Source organism: Arachis stenosperma, chromosome 10 (genome assembly GCF_014773155.1).
Source record: "Arachis stenosperma cultivar V10309 chromosome 10, arast.V10309.gnm1.PFL2, whole genome shotgun sequence".
NCBI classification, from domain to species: Eukaryota; Viridiplantae; Streptophyta; class Magnoliopsida; order Fabales; family Fabaceae; genus Arachis; species Arachis stenosperma.
In genome coordinates, this window is record NC_080386.1 from 133693200 (window position 1) to 133715867 (window position 22668).

The 22668-nt window shown below is 33.4% G+C and overlaps 4 protein-coding genes across 6 annotated transcripts; 1 reads left to right on the forward strand and 3 right to left on the reverse strand.

Moving 5' to 3' along the window:
• The first annotated feature begins 3221 nt into the window (after nucleotides 1–3221).
• Nucleotides 3222–6761, forward strand: LOC130954108 (receptor-like protein 43). The gene is made up of 2 exons (XM_057880847.1): nucleotides 3222–3864; nucleotides 3976–6761. The coding sequence occupies exons 1-2, from the start codon at nucleotides 3244–3246 to the stop codon at nucleotides 6466–6468; spliced, it is 3114 nt and encodes a 1037-aa protein (XP_057736830.1). The 5' UTR covers nucleotides 3222–3243; the 3' UTR covers nucleotides 6469–6761.
• A 722-nt stretch (nucleotides 6762–7483) lies between these two features.
• On the reverse strand, nucleotides 7484–10131 carry LOC130954776 (B3 domain-containing transcription factor VRN1-like). 2 transcript variants are annotated; one of them, XM_057881538.1, is made up of 5 exons: nucleotides 9593–9754; nucleotides 9285–9449; nucleotides 8297–8780; nucleotides 7987–8102; nucleotides 7484–7893 (listed from the first exon to the last, which is right to left on the reverse strand). In XM_057881538.1, exons 2-5 carry the CDS (start codon nucleotides 9384–9386, stop codon nucleotides 7645–7647), a joined length of 951 nt encoding a protein of 316 aa, XP_057737521.1. In that variant the 5' UTR covers nucleotides 9387–9449; nucleotides 9593–9754; the 3' UTR covers nucleotides 7484–7644. The 2 variants fall into 2 exon arrangements, with proteins under 2 accessions (XP_057737521.1, XP_057737522.1); XM_057881539.1 differs by lacking the exons at nucleotides 9285–9449; nucleotides 9593–9754 and adding an exon at nucleotides 10066–10131.
• LOC130954775 (B3 domain-containing protein Os12g0591400-like) lies at nucleotides 10087–12631 on the reverse strand. The gene is made up of 6 exons (XM_057881537.1): nucleotides 12438–12631; nucleotides 11570–12047; nucleotides 11260–11369; nucleotides 10931–11174; nucleotides 10679–10794; nucleotides 10087–10565 (listed from the first exon to the last, which is right to left on the reverse strand). Exons 1-6 carry the CDS (start codon nucleotides 12534–12536, stop codon nucleotides 10305–10307), a joined length of 1308 nt encoding a protein of 435 aa, XP_057737520.1. The 5' UTR covers nucleotides 12537–12631; the 3' UTR covers nucleotides 10087–10304.
• A 1915-nt stretch (nucleotides 12632–14546) lies between these two features.
• On the reverse strand, nucleotides 14547–21270 carry LOC130958036 (B3 domain-containing transcription factor VRN1-like). 2 transcript variants are annotated; one of them, XM_057884919.1, is made up of 6 exons: nucleotides 20829–21270; nucleotides 16359–16833; nucleotides 16126–16241; nucleotides 15790–16030; nucleotides 15202–15344; nucleotides 14547–15093 (listed from the first exon to the last, which is right to left on the reverse strand). In XM_057884919.1, exons 1-6 carry the CDS (start codon nucleotides 20841–20843, stop codon nucleotides 14851–14853), a joined length of 1233 nt encoding a protein of 410 aa, XP_057740902.1. In that variant the 5' UTR covers nucleotides 20844–21270; the 3' UTR covers nucleotides 14547–14850. The 2 variants fall into 2 exon arrangements, with proteins under 2 accessions (XP_057740902.1, XP_057740901.1); XM_057884918.1 differs by lacking the exon at nucleotides 20829–21270 and adding an exon at nucleotides 17778–17910.
• Nucleotides 21271–22668: the final 1398 nt, after the last annotated feature.

The following is a 22668-nucleotide window of genomic DNA, read 5'->3' on the forward strand; positions in this document are numbered from 1 at the left end:
TTAAAATTAGCAGTTGTAAACACAAAACTATAAATTAGTGTAATCCACAATTATATATTGTGTATTATTGTTATATATGAATTTATTTAATATTAATATTTTTTAATAGTTAATTATTTTTAAATTTATAAATTTAAATAATATTATTAAAAAAATTAATTACATTAATTTTAAGTATTTTAATTAATTAATTAAATGGGACTACAACAGAGACTAAAGTTAGTTCCTTCTAATGGAGAAGAGAGAGATACTTTGAATTCCTATTTACCGTTTATAACGCAAAAGCTGATGTGGAGTTACTTTTTATGACAGATGAACCATAAATAGGGACCGAGATGAATTTTCTACTGGAGATGGTCTTACAGCCCCTTGATCTCTGTAGATTACTTTTCACTAGCTTGATTATGAAAGAGGGATTTTCTTAGTTAAACTTCCGAACTTCTTCCAGACATAGAAAACCACAGAACCCAGCCTCAAAAACTGCCTCCGATACCAAAAAAGAATTTAAAAAACGATTAGAAAGGATCTTAAGAATGTTGTCACGTCCCAAGTTTTTTTTTATGACCATCCTCCCCTCTAATTTTATTAAAATTCCTAACCTATTTTTACCCTTCTGTTTCCAACTTTAATCCTAATCCAAAAATCCCTAATTTTATCCTAATTTCATTACAACACAATGAACACATACACCCACCAACAGGAGAAAGAAAGAGAGAAAGGGAGGAGAACAGAAATCAGAGGGGGAGCGATTGAAGAAGAAAGGAAGAAGAAGAAAGGGAGAAGAGGGAAGAGACGATGCCGGCGGGGCTGGGCGCAGCTGTTGCCGTTGCAGAGAAAAGAAGAGACGCACGAGTGAGATGAGAGTGAGATCGCAGACCTTCCATGGAGAAAGAGGAAAGCGCGCGACGGAGAAGAGGAAGGAGGGAGTCCTGTCGTCGTCGTTGTTCCCGTCGCCGCTGCTGCCGTTGATCGAGACCGTCGCCGTCCCGGTTGAGGCCATCGTCGTCACCAAACAGGGCAGAGAAGGAGGGCGCAAACGGGAGAGAGAAAGGGGAGCTCTGCTGGAGCTCGTCGCCGAGATGCTGCTGCCTTCCACCACCGCGAGATAGAGCTGGCCTTCTGTTCTTCTACTGTCATTGCGGTTGCCTCCCTTGCAGGTGGAGCAAGTCACCGGAGAAGGGATTGTTCTGTTCTGCTTCTGCTTTTAGTTTTTCATTGGTTGCCGGAGTCTCTGGGGCCATGAATGTTGCCGCCGGAGTCGTCGAAATTGTTGCCGCCAAGAGCCACCACTGCTATACCTTTACCTTGGTAAAACAAACCCATTCTGTTTGTAATTGACATCTCTTTCTATTCCTGTTCCGCTTTTATCTACCTTACTGTCTCGCTCCATGTTGGTGCCGTCTTTTTTGATTAATTTGCTTTTGACGTTGTTTGTTACAGGATAGAAGCGGTAGCGATGCTGCTCTTGTTGTCGAGATTACATCCGTCACATAGTCGTTACTGCTGTTTGAATTGAAGTTGCTGCCACTGAGCTCTGGTCATAGTTCATTTTGGACTGTGACAAACGTGCTTAAACCTAACTAAGAATTAAATACTGACCGCTGTCATAAGTTAACTAAATTTCAGCCAAAAACTAACTTACAAAGTTAACTAAATTTGTTTTTTGAAGAAATTAAATAAGAAAAACCATAATCCAGACATACCATTAAGATCTATATTAAAATCAATTATATATCTATTTAAACTTCTTAAGAAGCTGACTAAGAACAACAATCTCAATCAATTGAATCAGTAAAATGAAACAATGCTTCAATCATAAAAGACATTCCATCTGAACGATGAGTGACAGATGGAATTATTGGCTTCTCAATGTTTGTACCTGGAAACAAGAAGTTTCATTGTACTCGGACCACAACGAGTGGCCATGATCCAGAGAGTAATCAGCAATAAATTTGCAATTTGGTCATTATATGAAGAAATATTATGTACTATATTATGAGTATTGAATAAAACTTTCTTTAATACAATAATTAAGTTACTTTCATTATTTTTATTGTAATTTAAATAACCTTATACGCAATCTTACTAATCTAGCTTTAATAATTAGGATGCAAGTTCTTGGACCTAGAGGATAATAATTTCCTTCTTGTTCTATATTGTTTGTGTTATTGCTCTCTGGATTTGTATTGTCTCTTGTAACTCTCACGTCCCTTGCTGGGAGCTTGTAAGCTCCGAAGTATATTAAATAAAATTAAACAAAAAACCTTGATTGATTATGTTCATTATTGTTGCTGACTTGCTGTGGTGAAAAATATTGCCAGTCTAATTTTTATAAGAATAACGTTACACGACTAATGAATAAATGATCATTTATACCCATAAAAGATAAAAACGCTGATATATGTACCGATATTAAATCGAAACTAAATTTGTACCTATGAAAGATGCTCTCTATGTGACAAAAGTATCCTGTCTTTGGAGGATTGGAGTGTCATGTAGGGTTTTTGTCACACGAAGGTACTCTTTGCGTGGGTATAAGTTTAGTTTCGATCTAGTGTGAGTACATATATGTCAGTGTTTTCATCTTTTATGGATACAAATGGTCATTTATTCCACGACTAATAAAGTTTATTATTTTTTGTTATTATTTGATCAATAATATAGATACACGTATTAAATTCTAAATTCTAAAAGTATAAAAATAAGGGTGAAAACTCGGGTGAAGTCGACTTCACGTGAAGTTGATATGAAAGAAATTTAGTCAAATCAGTCAAATCATCTAACGGCTCTCAGGTATCTGCACCTGAGTTTCTACCAAAAATAAGATGTTGATTGAAGGTGTGGACTAATATCCAGTGTTATAACTTATAATTTGATTATCTTAGGTACGAAGAAATTACAACGAAATTATAATCATTGACTCTCGTTGGTTGGCGTAACAAAGGGTGAGAGAGTTATTGGGTCAATTAATGAATGGGTCATGCAGAGATGAAAAGAAAGAGTGGGATCCATCTCAGATTCGTATACATTTTCTCGAGACGTATTTGTCACCGGAGACTACGACTTCACTCCACACGCAAGAGTCTTGGTCTTTGAACGTAAACTTTGGGTTCATTATTATTCCATTATGCTTCTTCCTAGAAAGTAACCATGATTCATGACTTGTTCATGATAAGTATGTATATATAATGTGATGGAGTGAGTGGAGTGAAAGGCACTAACAAATTAAATATCATCAATAATATGTTTTATTATATTCCACTAAAAATGGGAATTAGATACCAAAATGTTGCTGCATGCGCAGCACTGGTACTTTTGATGGTAATGGCTGAAATTGCAGGCATTTGTGCAAATTCAAGTACTCTCCTCCACTCTCCATGTCTTGAAAGAGAGAGGCAAGCTCTTGTGAAGTTCAAAGCATCCCTGAGTGATCCATTTAACATGCTTTCCTCCTGGCATGGCCATGACTGTTGCCGATGGGAAGGGATCGGCTGCGACAATGTTACTGGTCATGTTGTCATGCTTGATCTCGCCTCTCCTTGCGATCAATATTTAGAAGCTGGGAATGTTAATTCATCGCTGCTGGAACTGGAATACTTGACTCATTTGGACTTGACTGGAATTTATTTCCATCAGAGTCACATACCGATGTTCATTGGTTCTATGCACCGCCTGAGCTATTTGTCCCTCTCTGATGCTGGTTTTGGCGGGAAAATACCCAGCAATCTTGGAAATCTTACCAACCTCCAATTTCTTGATCTGAGTTGGAATGAATTTTCACCAGCCAGCAACATCAATTGGATTTCTCAACTGTCATTGCTGGAGCATCTCGACATGAACCAGGCTTATTACGAAACATTTCAGGTATTTCATTAAACATGATTCCGTTATCTCTATCTGTTGTCCTAATTTATTACTTGGATGGTTAATAATTTGTGGACTTGACAAAGCTGCTTCTTGTTCTTCCTCGCTCAGGTTAATATTATTAATCTCACCATCATTGCTCCTAAACTTCAATTCCTAAGTCTTGCTGCCAATGGACTTAGTGTGTCAAATTTGGATGCTTTACAAAACATGACATCTCTTGTGCATCTTGATCTTGGTGGGAACAATCTTACTTCAATTCCATCTTGGTTTGGCAACTTTAAAAAACTTGAGTATCTTGATCTTTCAGGGTGTGGGCTTCATGGTCCAATTCCAAATGCTTTTCAAAATGCAACTTCTATTGAATTATTAAACCTTTCTGAGAATAATTTTGACTCTCTTCCATCTTGGTTTCACAAGTTTGAGAAACTCAAGCATCTTTTTCTTTCATCTAATAACTTCCATGGTACAATTCCGGATGCTTTACAAAATATGACTAGCATTGAGTTCCTTGACCTTTCTGACAACTCTTTCACTTCGCTTCCATCTTGGTTTGTTGAGTTAAAGAAACTTGTCTATCTCAGTCTTTCAAGTAATAAATTAACATATATGGAATGTTCCATTTCATCCATTTTAAAACATATGTGTCACCTGAAAAGGTTATATATAGGAGGAAGCAACCTCCTAACAGAATCCATTGGAAACAATGATTTGTCTACCTGCATTAGACATGATTTGGAGGATCTTGACTTGAGTGAAAATAACTTTAATGATTATTTGCCATCTTGGTTAGGACAACTTGAAAATCTAGGCAATCTCTATCTCCAAGATAATTTTTTCTATGGTCCCATTCCCTCTTCTTTTGGAAAATTACTGAATTTGAAGAATTTATATTTGTCCAATAATAAATTAGAAGGGAACCTTCCTAATTTCATGGGACAACTTGTAAATTTACAACATTTTGATGTCTCAAATAATTATTTAGAGGGAATTATTCCTGAAAATCTTGGAAAACTTGTAAATTTACAAGTTCTTGATGTCTCAAATAATTATTTAATGGGATCCATTCCTTCGAGTCTTGGTCAACTAATAAATCTAACTAACCTTGATTTGTCAAATAATTATTTAAAAGGAATCATACCTACAAGTCTTAACCAACTTGTAAATCTTAATCGGCTTGATCTTTCAAGGAATAAACTAGATGGGAGAATTTGTATTAATTTTCAAAAACTTGGGGTTCTATCATACTTGGATCTATCTTCAAACAATTTGAATGGACCCATTACAGGGGAAGAAAGTTGGCCTTTGCTTATCCCAGAAATGGTGTATTTGAATCTCTCCCATAATCAAATCAGTGGCTCACTTCCTGAACATATTGGTCATATAATGCCCTCTTTGGGGGACTTGATTCTTGGAAATAATCTCATAAATGGTTCAATTCCAAAATCATTGTGCCAAGTTGATTTGCATATCCTTGACCTTTCAAATAACAGGCTATCTGGTAAAATCCCCAATTGTTGGAAAGATAACAAAGTATGGGAAGAAATAAATTTGTCATCCAACAAACTCTCAGGGGATGTTCCAAGTTCATTTGGGAATCTTTCCTCTCTAAGATGGTTGCATTTGAACAATAACCGTCTTCATGGAGAGTTTCTAGCATCTATGACAAATTTGCCACATTTATTGATTATGGATCTCGGAGAGAATCAACTTTCTGGCACCATCCCATCATGGAGTGCTAACACATTTTCTTCACTACAAATTCTAAGATTGCAGCAAAACATGCTGAGTGGTAGCATTCCTTCACAGATATGTGAACTATCATCACTTAAAATCTTGGACCTTTCTCGCAACAATTTAAATGGTTCAATACCTTGTTGCATAGGCAATCTTGGAGGAATGACTCTTGAGGCTTCCACTTTGTCTCCTACTTCTCAATCCCACTTTGTACGAGTATTTGAATGGGGTTGGGAAGCTAACGATGTTATAGAAGCCATGAAAGGAAGAGAACTTGACTACATAAGAATCTTGAAGCTTGTAGTCATCATGGATTTGTCCCAGAATAATTTGGTTGGCTCCATTCCAAAAGGAATAACATTGCTCAATGCTTTGCATAGCTTGAATCTATCAAACAATCATTTGATCGGAAAGATCCCTTACATGATACGGGATATGACATCACTTGAATCCTTTGACGTTTCAAGTAACAAACTCTCCGGTACAATTCCAAGCAGCATGATAGCTTTAACATTACTAACTCATTTAAACTTGTCATACAATAACTTCTCTGGACCAATTCCCACATATAACCAGTTTTTAACTTATGATTCATCAAGTTATGATGGAAACCCATATCTTTGTGGATCTCCTCTACCCAACGAATGTGGTCCACATCAAGTTCCTGGGAGCAATGAATTTGAAGATGAACACAGACCGACCAAAAAAAAAAAAAAGATGAAGACAGCAAAGCAGATAGGTTGGAAAAGTGGTTGTTTTACTTTGTTATTGCAATTGGCTTTGCTACTGGGTTTTGGTGAGTTATTGGGACTTTGTGGTTTAATAAAACTTGGAGGCACGCTTACTTCAGATGGGTGGAAGATTTAGCCGACACGATCTATGTCACAACTACAATAAGAAGTGGATGATGATGAGAAGCCGTGTTGTTGCTTGATCATGTATTCATGTGTGTTTTTATTTTTATTTTGAAGAATCAAAGGTGGAAATAAATTAAGGAAAGTGAATGATGTTTGATGCATGTATGAATGTATGTGTATGCATGAATTTGTAATAGAGATTGTCATTTGATGTTTAATCTCCTGAAGAACCTCTGCATAAAACAGAACAACATATCTAACAAAATTATAAATTGAAGTTGAGTTTATAGCTCCCTTCTGCAATTCACCTCTTTTGATGCACCACTTTTTTTAAATTCCTTTTAATTTCATTTTCTCTGAACCTTGATTCAATGCAGCAGTAACCATACCACAACTGTTATGTAACTATACACTTCATTTCTGGTTCAATATACTTCCTCGTTACAGAGGGCAGAGGCTATTGATTCAGTTTTGTTAGCATTCATTCTATAACAAATAATGTGCAAGGGAACACACACCTAATGATCTAATCGAGTAAGACTAGTAATTCCTTAAGCTTGTGGAAAGTATATGTGGCAAAAAGGTCTTATATATCATGTAAAAAAATAATAATATGAAAAAATTTCAATTCTTTAGCAATATACTATAGCATTTTGCATAGTTTAGTCTTGATGATAGTAAATTATTTGATTCGATTAAGACATTAACTCACTTGATTGAACATAACAAAGAAGCAATGAAACCTCTTTCTCAGTTCATCACAATCAGTTAGTGGAACAACAATGCTAAAATATAAACCATGGGGGAGGGGGCAAAAAAGATAAAAGATTCAAGATATGATCAATATAAACAGATTTCAAGAACATAAAACCATAATGAGAAATGCAAAAGTGTGTAATGAGAGAAAAAAAATTAAGAGGAAACTAGCAAGACAACTACTAAATCATACACATGCTACATTGCAGCTTTTATAAGACTATTAAAAACTGTGTATGAGAATATGCATATTTCTCAAAGGTGTATTTGGTCCGGGAAAAATAAGAGCTACATCTTCACTAAGATGATAAAACAAGAGACAATATTTACAAGAGAGATTGTCCATAGTAGATTTTCAATTTTACAAAATAAGTGCTACATATTTACCAAATTACTTGGTTTAAGAGCTCCTGAAGTTCTAATGGATTGCTTAACCATTGGCTCTATAAATATGAGCATCAAGCACTGGGTTTTCTCCATTAATGAGCTCAAAGACACAAACATCTCCAACTTTTAAATCATTCTCAACACTAAAAGGCCGCCAACCATTCGAGATATAGGCAGCTGCTGTTGCGGGATAACAGAGCAGCTTTGCAGGCCACAACTTGCCTTCATACCGTATCTCTACATTCTGCTCCTTGTTTTCAAAATACTTTATGTAGAAGGAAGCTTTAAAATTCTGCATGATATATAACATTATGTAACAATACCACATAGAAGCTTGCATGATATTTAAGTTTCCTTATGGATAAATGTATAAGCTTAAACTTACAGCCCTTGATCTCTGTAGATTACTCTTCCCTAGCTTGATCATGAAAGAGGGATTTTCTGAGTTGAACTTCTGAGCTTCTTCCAGGCATCGAAAACCACAGGTCCCAGGCTCAAAAACTGGCTCCAATACCATAAAAGGATTTGAAAAACAATTAGAAAGAATCTTACCTTCAGAGTAAGATCTCTATGCATTTAGCCATTAAATTCAAAACATGCTGACTATGAACAACAATCTCTATGCATTTCGCCATAAAAAAAAGATCAGTTGAATCAACAAAAAGTACAACGATTCGATCATAAAAGAAGCATACCATCCGAACGATGAATGACAGATGGAATTATTGGCATCTCAATGTTTTTCTCTTCAGATTGACTGCCTCCTTCCACATCTCTAGTTTCTGTGGCAATTCTCAATTGCTTACTTGTAAAAGGCAATGATAATGATAATGGTGTTTTCAATCTTTTCTGCTCTCTGCCCCAACATTCTGGTGGTAGCTCATTCAAAGTCTCAACCGAATCATTGTCGATCCGGTTATTGAAAGGATAGTGTATTTCAAGGCCACTCATGTCAAATATGTGTACCTCAAAACAAGAAGTTCCATTGAACTCAAATCGCAACAAGTGACCATGATCCAGACAGTAATATGCAGCAAATTCTTTCCAACCCTTTTCAAATAAAATGTCACCATCATGCTGAGTCCATTGTACTTTCCATTGAGTGCCATCTGGAGGCTTCAGATACACTGGATTTTTCACACCACCACCATATTTGCTAGTGAACTTGTTTGGTATCTTCTGCAGTGCAAATGAACCTGATGTTAGTAATTATAATAATCAAAACTCATGAGCATAAAAGGAAACTAAAGAGTGATGACACATCTCCCTCTATCTATGTCACACTATGTAACTGAGATTAAGAATCAGTTATATTTTTTCAAGTTAGTTAGATGTTAACTACAACTACTAATTAGTCACAAACATTAGTGTATAAAATTATGTATTGCATTGCATTTCAGCACTTGTGCTATTCACTTTATCTTTTTCATAATCAGCAAAAAATCACCTTCCATGGTTTTCATATGACTCTTGATATTTCCTAATGCTGATCAAGACCAAGAATTCTGATCCAAGTAGTGCTTGTGCATCATACAAAATGTTCAGGAAAAAGAAAAGAAAAGAAAAAGCATGCATGCATGTGTGTGGTTCAGTTACAACATTAAGAGAGAGAGATGCAGATTTTGTATGCACTAAAACTGAAGAAAGAGTGAGAAGAGCAGGTGAATGAAAGAAGCAGCTTACAAGATTTCCATCTTGAAGGCTTTGTCTGAGAATAATCTTAAAGAAACAGATCAAAGTTTTTGGAGGAGAATGCTTGTTTGGTTGGTAGCTACATGAAGCCATGGTTATTTTTTGACACAAGTAACAATTATTGTGTCTGCTACACTTTTTAAGTGGACACTGAAACTATTGGGAGAAAGGATAGGGTTAAAACATATAATAATGCTATTTAGTATGACCACTTCTATTTTAAAACATAAGGTGCATGCTACAGTAAAGATGTCCAAAACTGTCTTCACTTGAAGATGTCACATGTATGCCTTATTTACCTGACATCTGTCTTTAGTGGGCCCGGTTTAAGGTAGCCTCTCTCTCTCATCTGTTGAAGCTGTTGATGCAGCTTTTATCTTTTGTTGGTTAGTTGATATTAATAAACTGAATTTCTCTAATTTCTTGATCAAATAAATGCATGGACACAAGAAGGAGCATTGAACAATCCATTTTGGAAAACTTTTCTTCTGATTTTGCATTTTTCACATTCAAATCCTGTAGTGATGAAAACCACCTAGCATCATTTGCCAGAGCAATATTTAATTCCATAAAACAATTTTTCTGTTCTTAGTATACAGCAAACAATCACATTAAACATCCATTGATTCAATGACAACAATGGAGAATAAAATTCAAGATCTCAGAACATAAGAATGTGTTATAAGCAAATTATATAAGAACAAAAATTACTTATAGAAATACATAATCTACATGAGTCACTACTGAAACCTTCCCATGGGAATATGCTTACATGCATATATCTCATGGGGTGTTTGATTGGAAAGAAATGAGTTGCATTTTCATGGATTAGATTCATAACCTGCAATAATGTCAACAAGGTGATAAAACATGAAACAACACTGAAACTCTTAACCCTATGGATACATCATTGGTACACACAAATAAGGATTGGATAAGGTAGAAGTTTGATTTTACAAAAGAGAAACAAACATTTTCACAAAACAACTTAGTTAAAGAAGTCCTGAAGTTCTAAAAGCTTAACAAACGACCGGCTCTATAAATATGAACATCGAGCACTCGATCTTTTCCATTGACAAGCTCAAAGACACAAACATCTCCAGCCTTTAAATTACTGGCACCAACAAAAGCTTGCCAACCGGCAGAGATATAGGCAGCAGAAGATGATGGATAATAGAGCAACTTTGCTGGCAACAACTTGTTTCTCAACTTTATCTGTATATTCGGCTTCTTCCTTGCAAAATACTTTGTGAAGAAGGGAACTGGTATGACCTGGATCACAAATATTTTCATCATCATCATCAGAACAGAACCACAATTAGTGCAAGTATAACAATAGCAACTTATAAGTTTACAAACAGATGAATGTAAAAGCATAAACTTACAGCAGTTGTTCTTGGTAGATTTGTTTGGGTGATCTTGACCATGAAAGAGGGATTTTCTGACTTGAAATTCCGAGCTGCTTTTAGAGATTGAAAGCCACAGGACCATGACTTGAAAGCTGGCTCCGATTTAATAACATTCGAAACATTATAAGAAAGAAAGATATTATTAGTAAGTTGCAAATAAAGGAGTGAAACATTCTTCATATAACTATCAGTTTTAAGAGTTCTTGAAGCTCTAGTGGATTGCCTAACCTTTGGCTCTATAAATATGAGTTTCAAACACCGGATCATCTCTATCGACGAGCTCAAACACAGTAACATCCCCAGGTTGTAATTTACTTGCTTGAGCAAATTGGAGCCATCCAGAAGAGATAAAGGCAGTAGAATTTTGTTGATAATAGCGCAACTTTGCAGGAAACAACTTCCCCTCAAACCTTATCTTTACTTTCTGCTCCTCATTTTTAAAGTATTTTATGAAAAAGGAAGCTGGAAAATTCTGCATCACAACATATTTTTTCATCATTATTGTCAGAACAGAATCACAATTTCTGAAATAACAACATGTAACAACATTAACTTACACGGTTTGAACGTATAGCTTGCCTTATCTTGACAATGAAAAAGGGATTTTCAGAGCTGAACTTCTCAGCTTCTTTCAGAGCCTTAAACCCACTGGTTCCAGGAGAGAAATCTGAAACCAATATCATAAAATAAGAAAATGATTAGAACAGATCTTACTCAAGGAACAAGTTAGATACAAGCTATATATATTGGTTTTGGAACAGCTTAGACCCTATTTGATCACTATTTCCCAAAATTAAACAAATAAAATCAAGAACTCAGTTGCAACACAAAATAAAAGGATCATCCAATCATTAAAAAATAACATACCAAGGAAATCTTGCCGGGGAGATGAAAATACTGGCATTTCAAGGCTTGTATCCTTAGATTGGCTACCTCTTTCAACATCTCTAGATTTTGTAGCACTTCTCAATCGTTTCGTTTTAGAAGGAGTCGATAATGGTGCTACCGACCGCTTCCTTAGATCCCCCCGGAGTGGTGATGGGGGCTTATTTAAAATCTCAACACAATCATCATCAGTGTGATCATTGGGAGGATAGTTTATTTCAAGGCAACTCATGTCAAATATGTGTACCTCAAAAAGAGAAGTTTTTTTATAGTCAAACCACAACAAGTGCCCTTGATCTAGAGAGTAATATGCAGCAAACTCTTTCCAACCATTTTCAAATATAATCTCACCATTATGATTAGTCCAATCTATTTTCCATTGAGTGCCGTCTGGAAGCTTAAGATACACTGGATTCGGCACACCACCACCATATATCCTACTGAACTTTCTTGGTATCTTCTGCAATGCCAATGAAACTGTTATTAATAATAAGCATGATTATCAAAACTCACAAACATAACAGAAAATAATGATTATACAAACAGAAACTGATTCCTCCCACTCTATTTGTGTCAATCAACCTCCTAACAACTTTCTAAGAATTTTTCTAACAAGTTTCCCTCTTTTCCTAGCAGCAGCTTTGCTGGTTCAGTTACTGCTCTAACTAACTAACTAGCCAATGAAACTGTTGTTAAGAAGCACAGTAACAATCAGAACTCAAATGCATGAATGTTTGAGGAGCATGCTATGCTGCTGAGGAACCCTGCAGTGTGTGCTTCTGTTACCTCACAGGGAAAAATCACAAAGAGAAAGTGAAAGATAAGAGGTAGAGGTGATGAAAATGCTTACAAGAGTTCCAGCATGGAGACTTTTACTGAGAAGAATCTTGAAGAAGCTGATCACAGTGGAAGGAGACTTGTTCTTTGGTTGGAAGCTAGTTGAAGCCATGGAAAGAAGTTCTTGATTACTGTGTCTCTCAGGTAAGAAGACAACATGTGAAGAATGCCCAAAAAGAAAAAAAAAGAGATGAAAATGCTTATTTCCTAAGGGTAAGATGGTAATTTAAGTAACATGTAGAGATGGTACGCAATAATTGATGACATTGAAACTCACCTATTTACAGAACCTTTAGCAGAGAGAGTTACAACATTTTTCAATAAAAATTCATGTGACATATTCAAATTTCAAGGAATATATTATTATATAGAAATTGGCATGTTAACCTTTGGAAAGATGAAAATGTACATAGTTCGGTAAAACTGAATTTGTCCTTAGATTTGGTCTTAAATATGGATAGGGTCTATTTTTTAGACTTTAACTTAGTTTTAAATCCGATAAAATTTAAACTTTTTTTGTTATAATTATACTGAATCTAAATTGGATAAAAATTGCACTTTTAAAATTTTAACAATAATTTATAAAGTAATTTATTGATAAAAAATATATTTATGATACACTTGTAAAAAAAAAATTATTATCAAAAAGTTAATATTCATATTTAAATTTGAATTTGCCTATAAATTCTATTTTGATGCTTTTTTAATTTATTTTTTAATTTAATAAGTATTATTAAAAATAAAATAATAAACTTATAATAAAAAACAAACCTAATTGCAATATAGAAGGTTATTTGTCCCCACAAATTTTTTAAAAAAATAATATATATATATATATATATATATATATATATATATATATATATATATATATTTGCCTCTTTTATATTATATTTACCCAAAAATAAAATATTCTTTTGTTTTATGTTAAATTTTTTTGTTAAACTTAACATATAATAATAATAATTATATTATTAAATTTGAGTTAGTATAATAATAAAAATAAATAAATAAATAAATAAATAAACTAAAAAAATAGTGATAATTAATTTTATTATATTAGTTAATTAGTTGATAATTAAATTAAAAATTAACTTTTTAATTAAATACAACTTAAATTATTAGTAATTTTTAATTATTTAAGATAAAAATTATTAGCAAGTGTTGAGAATTCGAATTCCATCTCGTATGTGTAGTAACACATTAGCCGATTGCAGACTCTTAAATGAAATTTAAATTTATAATGGAATAATACTTAACATGTTGGGGATTGTAAGCCAAAAAAATATATATCATCTGTACCTAAATTTTATTATATTTTTGCTGCCGCTATAAAATTTTTCTGGGTCCGTCACTTCTTATAATTAATATAATATAATATTAGAATTAATTTAAAATATATATACCTCTTTTTAATTCTCTTAGAGTGCACATAAGTCGGATAAAATCAGATTCGCTTTAACTCATATCCGGCCCTAAATAATAACCGAGTATTTTTTGAGACTCGTACCCGACTCTAGACCCGTTAAAATCATATCAAACTAACTCCTAAAATATTTGGATCCAGACCGAATCTTTGAGTCGGATCGAGCCATGTGCATCCTACTTTCGACCTCAACAATTGAAGTATTCTATTCAATTCCACTTACACACCACTACTACTACTATTACAAGTCAAATCTCACATCTTTGACTTCAGTACCCAATGAAGTCCTTTTCTTCATGATTATACTCTAAAAGAATCTCTTCAAGATGAGAAGCTTGTAAACACTTTCGTTCTTATGTAAGTAGCATCTTCATTTATTTATTAGTTAAGTGTTTAACTAAGGATGCTAACATCAAATTTTTGGTGCTAGGAAATATGGTGCTAGTGTGCCAATTCCAGTGTTTCTCAAGCCTACAAATGGCACCAAATGGAATTGTTCAGTGCATGATGATGAGATTCTGTTTGAAATTGATTGGAAAGAGTTTGCTGCATATTACTCTCTGGATCATGGTCATTTGAGGACTAGGTTGAATTTGCAAAATTATTTAGTACTAACAATTCCATTCTTATTATTCAGATATTAAGAATGGAACCAGATTACAGTAACATAAACCATGTATGAGCACCAAAGAAAGTTTGATAAGCAATTTATTTAAGATCACAATGACTAAAACAAACATATAAATGTGCAGTTTTTGTGTGTGTCACTACTCACTACTGAAAACTTCCCATACTGTCACTACTCACTACTAAAAAAATGAGTGACATATCTCCCAAACATACCCTTTTATTATTGGTCACACAAAACAGCAACATTGTCAACAAGGATACTAAACAAAACACAAAATTAAATTGGATATGGTAGAAGGTTCATCCAAAAAAAGGAGCTAAACAATATCAGAAAATTTCTTGGTTAAATAGCCCCTGAAGTCCAGGTTACTTAACCATCTGCTCTATAAATTCGACATTCGAGCAATGCATCTTTTCCATTGACGAGCTCAAGGATACAAACATCTCCAGCTTTTAAATTATTGTCAAGAGTGAAATCCAGCCAACCGCAGGAGATATAGGCACTACCCGGATAACACAGCAACTTTGCAGGCCACAACTTGCTATCAAATCTTATCACTACATATGGCTCCTTCTTTTTGAAATACTTGTTGAAGAAGGAAACTGGCACTTTCTGCAGCATGATTATTTTTATCATCATTGTCATAACAAAATCACAATTTCTGGAAGTATAACAATAGAAATCATATAAGTTTCTACATGGATATGAACATAAACTTACAGCCCTTGATTTTGATAGATCACTTTCTGTTATCTTGATCACGAAAGAGGGATTTTGTGCCTCGGAGTTCTTAGATTCTTTTGGACTTTTGGACTTCTTAGCTTCTTTCTGAGATTGAATCCCAGAGCTCTGAGGCTGGAAAGCTGGCACCAGCTCCACAAAAGATTAGAAATATTATTAGAATGAATCCTATACATGATTAGAAATGATGTAGTTAAATCTAAAGAAGAAGTAAATAATAACAGCTAAGTTAACCACCATTATTTGTATTAAAATTAGTTCTAACTCTGCTTAAACTTCAAAAACACTGCCTAAGAACACCAATGTCTATGCATCAGCCACAAAAGCAGAAAGAAAATCACTTGATTGACATTGGCATAGGAAGTTATTCGCGTCACACGACCGTATCATCAAGATATTTTAAATGGAACCAGAATTCAAAAACACAATTATTGCTCCAAGGCTTCTTTTTGTACACTCAAACAAGGAATGAGTACAACAGGTTTTCATTATTAGAAAAGGTGAATGACACATTCTTCACAAACTATTAGTTTTAAAAGCTCTTGAAGTTCTAGCGAATTGCCTAACCTTGGGCTCTATAAATATGAACATCAAGCACTGGATCTTCTCTTTCGATGAGCTCAAAAATAGTAACATCCCCAGGTTGTAGTGTACTTGTTCGAACGAAAAGACCCCAACCGGAAGAGATAATGGCCTGAGAATTATATGGATAACAGCGCAGCTTTGCAGGAATCAATATCTTCTGAAACCTTATCTGTACATTCTGCTCCTTTTCAAAATACTTTCTGAAAAAGGAAGCTTGGAAATTCTGCAACACAGCATATTCTCATCATTATCATCAGACAGAATCCCAATTTGTAAAATCACAATAATAACATGTAAAAAGTAAAAACATAAACTTACAACTGTTGGTCTTGATACATTGCTTTGCCTTGCCTTGACTATGAAAAAGGGATTTTCTGATTTGAATTTCAGTGCTTCATTCAGAGCTTGAAACCCACTGGTCCCAGGATAGAAATCTGAATCCACCAGTATCATAAAACACAAAATGGTTAAGGATTTAAGAACAGAACAAGGCCTATTTTGTACCTATTTCACAAAACTAACAAAAGAAATTAGAAAAACTAGATACATACCATTCACATATGGCAATTTCTTAAGCTGTGTCTCTTCGGATTGGCTATCCAATTGGTTATCTTCTTCACTATCTTCCAAATCTATAGTTTCGACAGTAAATTTCACTCTTTTACCTCTAGAAGGAGATGATGGCTTCGGTGCTGCATTCGCCTTTTTCTTCGGCTGCGGCTGTTCATTCAAGATCCCAGCCAAGTTACCATCATTGATGAGGTCCTTGGAAGGATACTCTATCTCAAGGCAACTCATGTCGAATATTTGTACTTCCATTTTAGAAGTTCCATTGTACTCAAACCACAACAAATGGCCATTTTCGAGAGAGTAATATGCAGCAAACTCTCTCCATCCCTTTTCAAACTGAATCTCACCATCTTGATTAGTCCAATCTATTCTCCATTCAGTGTCATCTGCAGGCTTCAGATACACTGGATTCGGAAAACCATTACCATACTTCTTACTAAACTTGTTTGGTAGCTTCTGCATGCCAATGAAACAGTTCTTGGTTAACCATAACTAACTTTTTTCCCTTCTTTCCTAACAGCAGCTTTGCTGATTCAGCAACTGCTCTAACCAATTAACTAACTAACTAACTAATCAATGGAACTATTGTTTGTAAGCATAATAAATTAATAACAATCAAAACTCAGAAGCATGCTATTCTGCATGTGTTTTCTGTTACCTCAGGAACAATCATGGGTAGGGGTAGCAAAACGGGTTGAACCCGTCGGGTCGATCCGCTAAACCCGCTGAAAAGGCGGGTCGGACCAGGATTTGGAGCCCGCTAAATTTAAAAAATTTGTCAAACCCGCACCGCCAAATTGGCGGGTTTTGGCGGCGTGGGGTGGGCCGGTCCGCCGGGCTGAATATTTTTATTCTTTTTTTTATTAAATAAAATAGTGATTACTATTATAAAAATAATTATAGAATTTTCAAACACTTTTTTTATTCTTCCTTTAGTTATTAACTTTATTTATTTTATTTTACAATTTTGAATATTTGTTTAAATTATGTGATTTATTTTTTAAAATAAAGATGGTTTTATTGACAAATATTATTTTGAATAATTTTATTGAAGTTAAAAATTTAAAAAAATTATATTATAATTTGACTATTTTTTATTTATATTTGATTTTTTAATTATTATTTTTTAGTTAATTTTAATAAATTTTATTTTTAAAAAAAAAGAGCCAAGCGAGTTAGCCGGCTGATCCGCCAATCCGCCATAAAGTGGAGCGGCTAACATTTTGAACACATCTTAGTTGGCGGGACGGGTTGGCCCATCTCATTTATAAAACGGGTCTAGACGGGGTGGGGCGGATTGGAGCGGGTCAGCCCACTTTGCCACCCGAAAAGAAAATTGGTATGAATTAAATAATATTTTAAGAAAAGAGGATATGAAAGTGAAGAAAATGCTCACTCACAAGAATTCCATTTTGAAGGCTTTCTGTGAGAACAATCATGAAGAAACTGATCACAGTTGAAGGAGAATGGTGATTGTGTTGGAAGCTAGAGGAAGCCATGGATGTTGTTGTTGTAACTAACACACACACACAGTCACAGTCAGAGTCACAAAGCACTGTGTCACTCTGGTAAGAACTAAGAACACAATTTATAAAAAATCAGAAGGGTAAGACCGTAATTTCATTTACTTTGTAAAGTTGGAATGCAATTAAATTCACCTTCTCTCATCAATAAATTGTTGTCAACTTAGTTAATGAAAATAAGGCTTAATATAAGTATCTATGACGTGCAACACGACGCCATCCATGACTTGCATGCAATGCAGTCCTTTTCTTCAGGATTATACTCTCAAAAATTCAAAAACTCTTCAACATGGGAAGCATGTAACTTGTAAGCGTGTTTCTTGCATGATCAGCGTCTTCATTTTTCTCGTTAAAATAAGACTTTTTTTTTTATAGAATTTTTATACTATTAAGTTGTTAAAAAAATTAGTGTTATTGGTAAAATTTTAGTAATAAAAATAAAAATATAAAAAATATTTAAAAACTATTTTTTTTTTTAGAAACTATAATTTATATTTTTTTAGATAATTTTTACTTAAAAAAATTTAACATAATAAATAAATAAATAAAATATTTTTATATTATTGTACTCAAATATAATTGTTAAATAAAAAAATTTATATATGAAATATCTAAACATAAAATATTTTTTTATTTTTAAAAAAAATTAAAAAAATACCACTTGAAAATTTATTTTTCCCCTAAAAGTTCATCCAATATAACATTATTTTTGGTAATTTTATCAGCACCATGAACATTATTAGTATTATATAAGTACAAATATCTTTTAGTTTTAAAATTTTGGAATTGGGAGTTTGGAGGAAAATGGATTATTTTAAAGGATTTTTCAAAGGAAAAAAATCCGTAATATATACTAATTTATTTCTTGAAAGCATTTACTAGTGTTAATTTTTTTTTAAGAGGAAAATAATATGAAAAAAAATATTGTCACTTGATAATATCACTTCTAATTTGATAAAAATTTGATTGTAATAAATATATTTCGTATTAAAAGTTAAGACTTAAAAGTATAGTACTTCACAAATTGAGAGAGAGATTATCTATTGAGAAAATATAACATTACTTCTAAAAAAGTATAGTATCTATCTCTTAAAAAACTAAAATGATGCCTCCAATATTTCAAATACTGAACTAATTTCATTTTTTTTAGAAAATTACGTTAGTTTCCCAAAACTCCACCTATGCTATGCTTAGTTCTTAGTTCTTACCAGAGTGACACACTGCTTGTGACTCTGACTGTGACTCTGTGTGTGTGTTAGTTACACTTACAACAACAACATCCATGGCTTCCTCTAGCTTCCAACACAATCACCATTCTCCTTCAACTGTGATCAGTTTCTTCATGATTGTTCTCACAGAAAGCCTTCAAAATGGAATTCTTGTGAGTGAGCATTTTCTTCACTTTCATATCCTCTTTTCTTAAAATATTATTTAATTCATACCAATTTTCTTTTCGGGTGCAAAGTGGGCCGGCCCGCTCCAATCCGCCCCACCCCGTCTAGACCCGTTTTATAAATGAGATGGGCCAACTCGTCCCGCCAACTAAGATATGTTCAAAATGTTAGCCGCCCCACTTTATGGCGGATTGGCGGATCAGCGGGCTAACCCGCTTGGCTTTTTTTTTAAATAAAATTCATTAAAATTAACTAAAAAGTAATAATTAAAAAATTAAATATAAATAAAAAATAGTCAAATTATAATATAATTTTATTATTATTATTTTTTAAAATTTTTAACTTCAATAAAATTGTTCAAAATAATATTTGTCAATAAAATCATCTTTATTTTAAAAAATAAGTCACATAATTTGAACAAATATACAAAATTGTAAAATAAAATAAATAAAATTAATAACTAAAAGAAGAATAAAAAAAGTGTTTGAAAATTCTATAATTATTTTTATAATAGTAATCACTATTTTATTTAATAAAAAAAGAATAAAAATATTCAGCCCGGCGGACCGGCTCACCCCACGCCGCCAAAATCCGCCAATTTGGCGGTGCGGGTTTGACGAATTTTTTAAATTTAGCGGGCTCCAAATCCTGGTCCGACCCGCCTTTTTAGCGGGTTTAGCGGATCGACCCGACGGGTTCAACCCGTTTTGCTACCCCTACCCGTGATTGTTCTTGAGGTAACAGAAAACACATGCAGCATAGCATGCTTCTGAGTTTTGATTGTTATTAATTTATTATGCTTACAAACAATAGTTCCATTGATTAGTTAGTTAGTTAGTTAATTGGTTAGAGCAATTGCTGAATCAGCAAAGCTAATTGGTTAGGAGGAGATTTAAATGGCCATGTTGAAAGAGAAATGACTAGGTATAAAAATATTCACGGAGTCCATGGTTTCGGGGTGATCAATACCAGAGATAAAACTATTTTAGACTTTTTCTCAATTTTTGACTTCATCGTAAATACATGTTTTAAAAAGGGAGACGAACATCTCAAATCGACTTCTTTTTATTGAAGAGAGTCGACCGAAAATTTTGCATTAATTGTAAAATTATTTCGAGAGAGAATTTAACAACACAATATAGGACATTCATCATGGGTTTTCACGTTAAGTAAAAGTTGAGGAAATGATATCCTACAAAGAATCTAAGGACAGAGTGGTGGTGGATGAAAGGTGAAGAAAAAAGAATTCCTAAAACTGTTAGGAGATGAGGTAAAATAGGATGGAGATGGAAGCGTGAAAGAGATGTGAAGGAAAATGACAAAAAGTTATTAAAAAAACAGCAAAAAAAAAGATTTGGTGAACGGGTGTTTGTAAGCATAATAACAATCAAAACTCATAAGCATGCTATGCTGCATGTGTTTTCTGTTACCTCAGGGAAAATCACAAGGAAAGAAAGAGGCAAAGGAAAAGAAAATTGGTATGAATTAAATAATATTAAAGAAAAGAGGATATAAAATTGAAGAAAATTCTCACCCACAAGAGTTCCATGTTGAAGGCTTTCTGTGAGAACAATCTTGAAGAAACGGATCACAGTTGAAGGAGAATGGTGGTTGTGTTGGAAGGTAGAGGAAGCCATGGATGTTGTTGTTGTAGCTGACACCCACACAGACAACAGTTCCATTGATTAGTTTAGTTAGTTAATTGGTTAGATCAGTTCCTGAATCAGCAAAGCTGCTGTTAGGAAAGGAGGGAAAAGTTAGTTATGGTTAACCAAGAACTGTTTCATTGGCATGCAGAAGCTACCAAACAAGTTTAGTAAGAAATATGGTAATGGTTTTCCGAATCCAGTGTATCTGAAGCCTGCAGATGACACTGAATGGAAAATAGTTTGGACTAATAAAGATGGTGAGATTCAGTTTGAAAAGGGCTGGAGAGAGTTTGCTGCATATTACTCTCTTGAAAATGGCCATTTGTATGTGGTTTGAGTTCAATGGAACTTCCAAAATGGAAGTACAAATATTTGACATGAGTTGCCTTGAAATAGAGTATCCTTCCAAGGACCTCATCAATGATGGTAACTTGGCTGGGATCTTGAATGAACAGTCAGAGTCACTGAGATGCAGTGACAGTCAGAGTCACAAGCACTGTGTCACTCTGGTAAGAACTAAGAAGTAAGAACACAATTTATGAAGAAACACAAGGATAAGACAGTAATTTCAGTTACTTTGTAAAGTTGGAATGCAATTCAATTCACCTTCTCTCATCAATAATGGTTGTCAACTTTGTTAATGAAAATATGGCTTATTATAAGTATCTATGACGTGCAACACGCCAGCATCCATGACTTGCATGCAATGCGGTCCTTTTCTTCAGGATTATAGTCTCAAAATTCAAAAACTCTTCACATGGGAAGCCTGTAACTTGTAAGCATGTTTCTTGCATGATCAGCGTCTTCATTTTTCTCGTTAATTAAAGTGTCTAACTATGTAGTTTGGGAATTTGGAATATCCTTTAAGTAAAATAACACATTTTTTTTTATAGAACTTGTGTACTATTAAGTTGTTAGAAAAAAAAATTAACTTTTTTTAGTGTTATTGATAAAATTTTAGTAGTAAAAATAAAAATATTAAAAAAATTTTAAAAATATATATATCTTTTTTTAGAAGCTATCATTTTCATCTTTTTTAAAGATCTTTTTAAGTTAAAAGAATTTAACATAATAAATAAATAAATAAATATTTTTATATTATTATACTCAAACATAATTATTAAATGAAAAAATATTTATATATGAGATATTCAAACATAAAATACTTTTATTTTTTGAAAAAAATACCACCTAAAAAAAATATTTTTTCATAAAAATTCATCCAATATAACATTATTTTTGGTAATTTTATCAACATAAATATCTATTAGTTTTAAAAATTTGGAATTGGGAGTTTGGAGGGAAATGGATTATTTTAAAGGATTTTTCAAAGAAAAAAAAATCCATAATACTAGCTAATTCATTTCTTGAAAGCATTTACAAGTGTGATATTTTTTTTAAGAGGAAAATAATATGGAAAAAAATATTGTCACTTGATAATATCACTTCTAATTTGATAAATATTTGATTGTAATAGATATACTTCGTATTAAAACTTAAAAGTACTTCACAAATTGAGAGAGAGATTATCTATTGAGAAAATATAATATTGATTTTGTTAGAGTGATCTTTAAAAGGCAAGAAATGAAATTTAAAAAGGAACTAGAACTACTTTTTTTTTTAACTTCTTTCCCTTCTCCATTTTTTCCTGTGTAATAAAACTCTCTTAACCTTATAGTGAAGTAAGTTATAAATAGCAGAACGAGGTTCTGAAATCATAACTAT

Coding starts and splice junctions, on each gene's coding strand:
- LOC130954775 (XM_057881537.1), bottom strand. CDS start 12,536: ATGGCTTCAACTAGCTTCCAACCAAAGAACAAGTCTCCTTCCACTGTG. Junction 12,048..12,437: donor GTCTCCATGCTGGAACTCTT/GTAAGCATTTTC, acceptor TTGGCATTGCAG/AAGATACCAAGAAAGTTCAG. Junction 10,795..10,930: donor TCATATTTATAGAGCCAAAG/GTTAGGCAATCC, acceptor AATCGGAGCCAG/CTTTCAAGTCATGGTCCTGT.
- LOC130958036 (XM_057884918.1), bottom strand. CDS start 17,876: ATGGCTTCCTCTAGCTTCCAACACAATCACCATTCTCCTTCAACTGTG. Junction 16,031..16,125: donor ATGTATCAAGACCAACAGTT/GTAAGTTTATGT, acceptor GCTGTGTTGCAG/AATTTCCAAGCTTCCTTTTT. Junction 15,094..15,201: donor ATCTATCAAAATCAAGGGCT/GTAAGTTTATGT, acceptor ATCATGCTGCAG/AAAGTGCCAGTTTCCTTCTT.
- LOC130954776 (XM_057881538.1), bottom strand. CDS start 9,386: ATGGCTTCATGTAGCTACCAACCAAACAAGCATTCTCCTCCAAAAACT. Junction 8,781..9,284: donor GCCTTCAAGATGGAAATCTT/GTAAGCTGCTTC, acceptor TTTGCACTGCAG/AAGATACCAAACAAGTTCAC. Junction 8,103..8,296: donor TGTCATTCATCGTTCGGATG/GTATGCTTCTTT, acceptor TATTGGAGCCAG/TTTTTGAGCCTGGGACCTGT.
- LOC130954108 (XM_057880847.1), top strand. CDS start 3,244: ATGTTTTATTATATTCCACTAAAAATGGGAATTAGATACCAAAATGTT. Junction 3,865..3,975: donor CTTATTACGAAACATTTCAG/GTATTTCATTAA, acceptor TTCCTCGCTCAG/GTTAATATTATTAATCTCAC.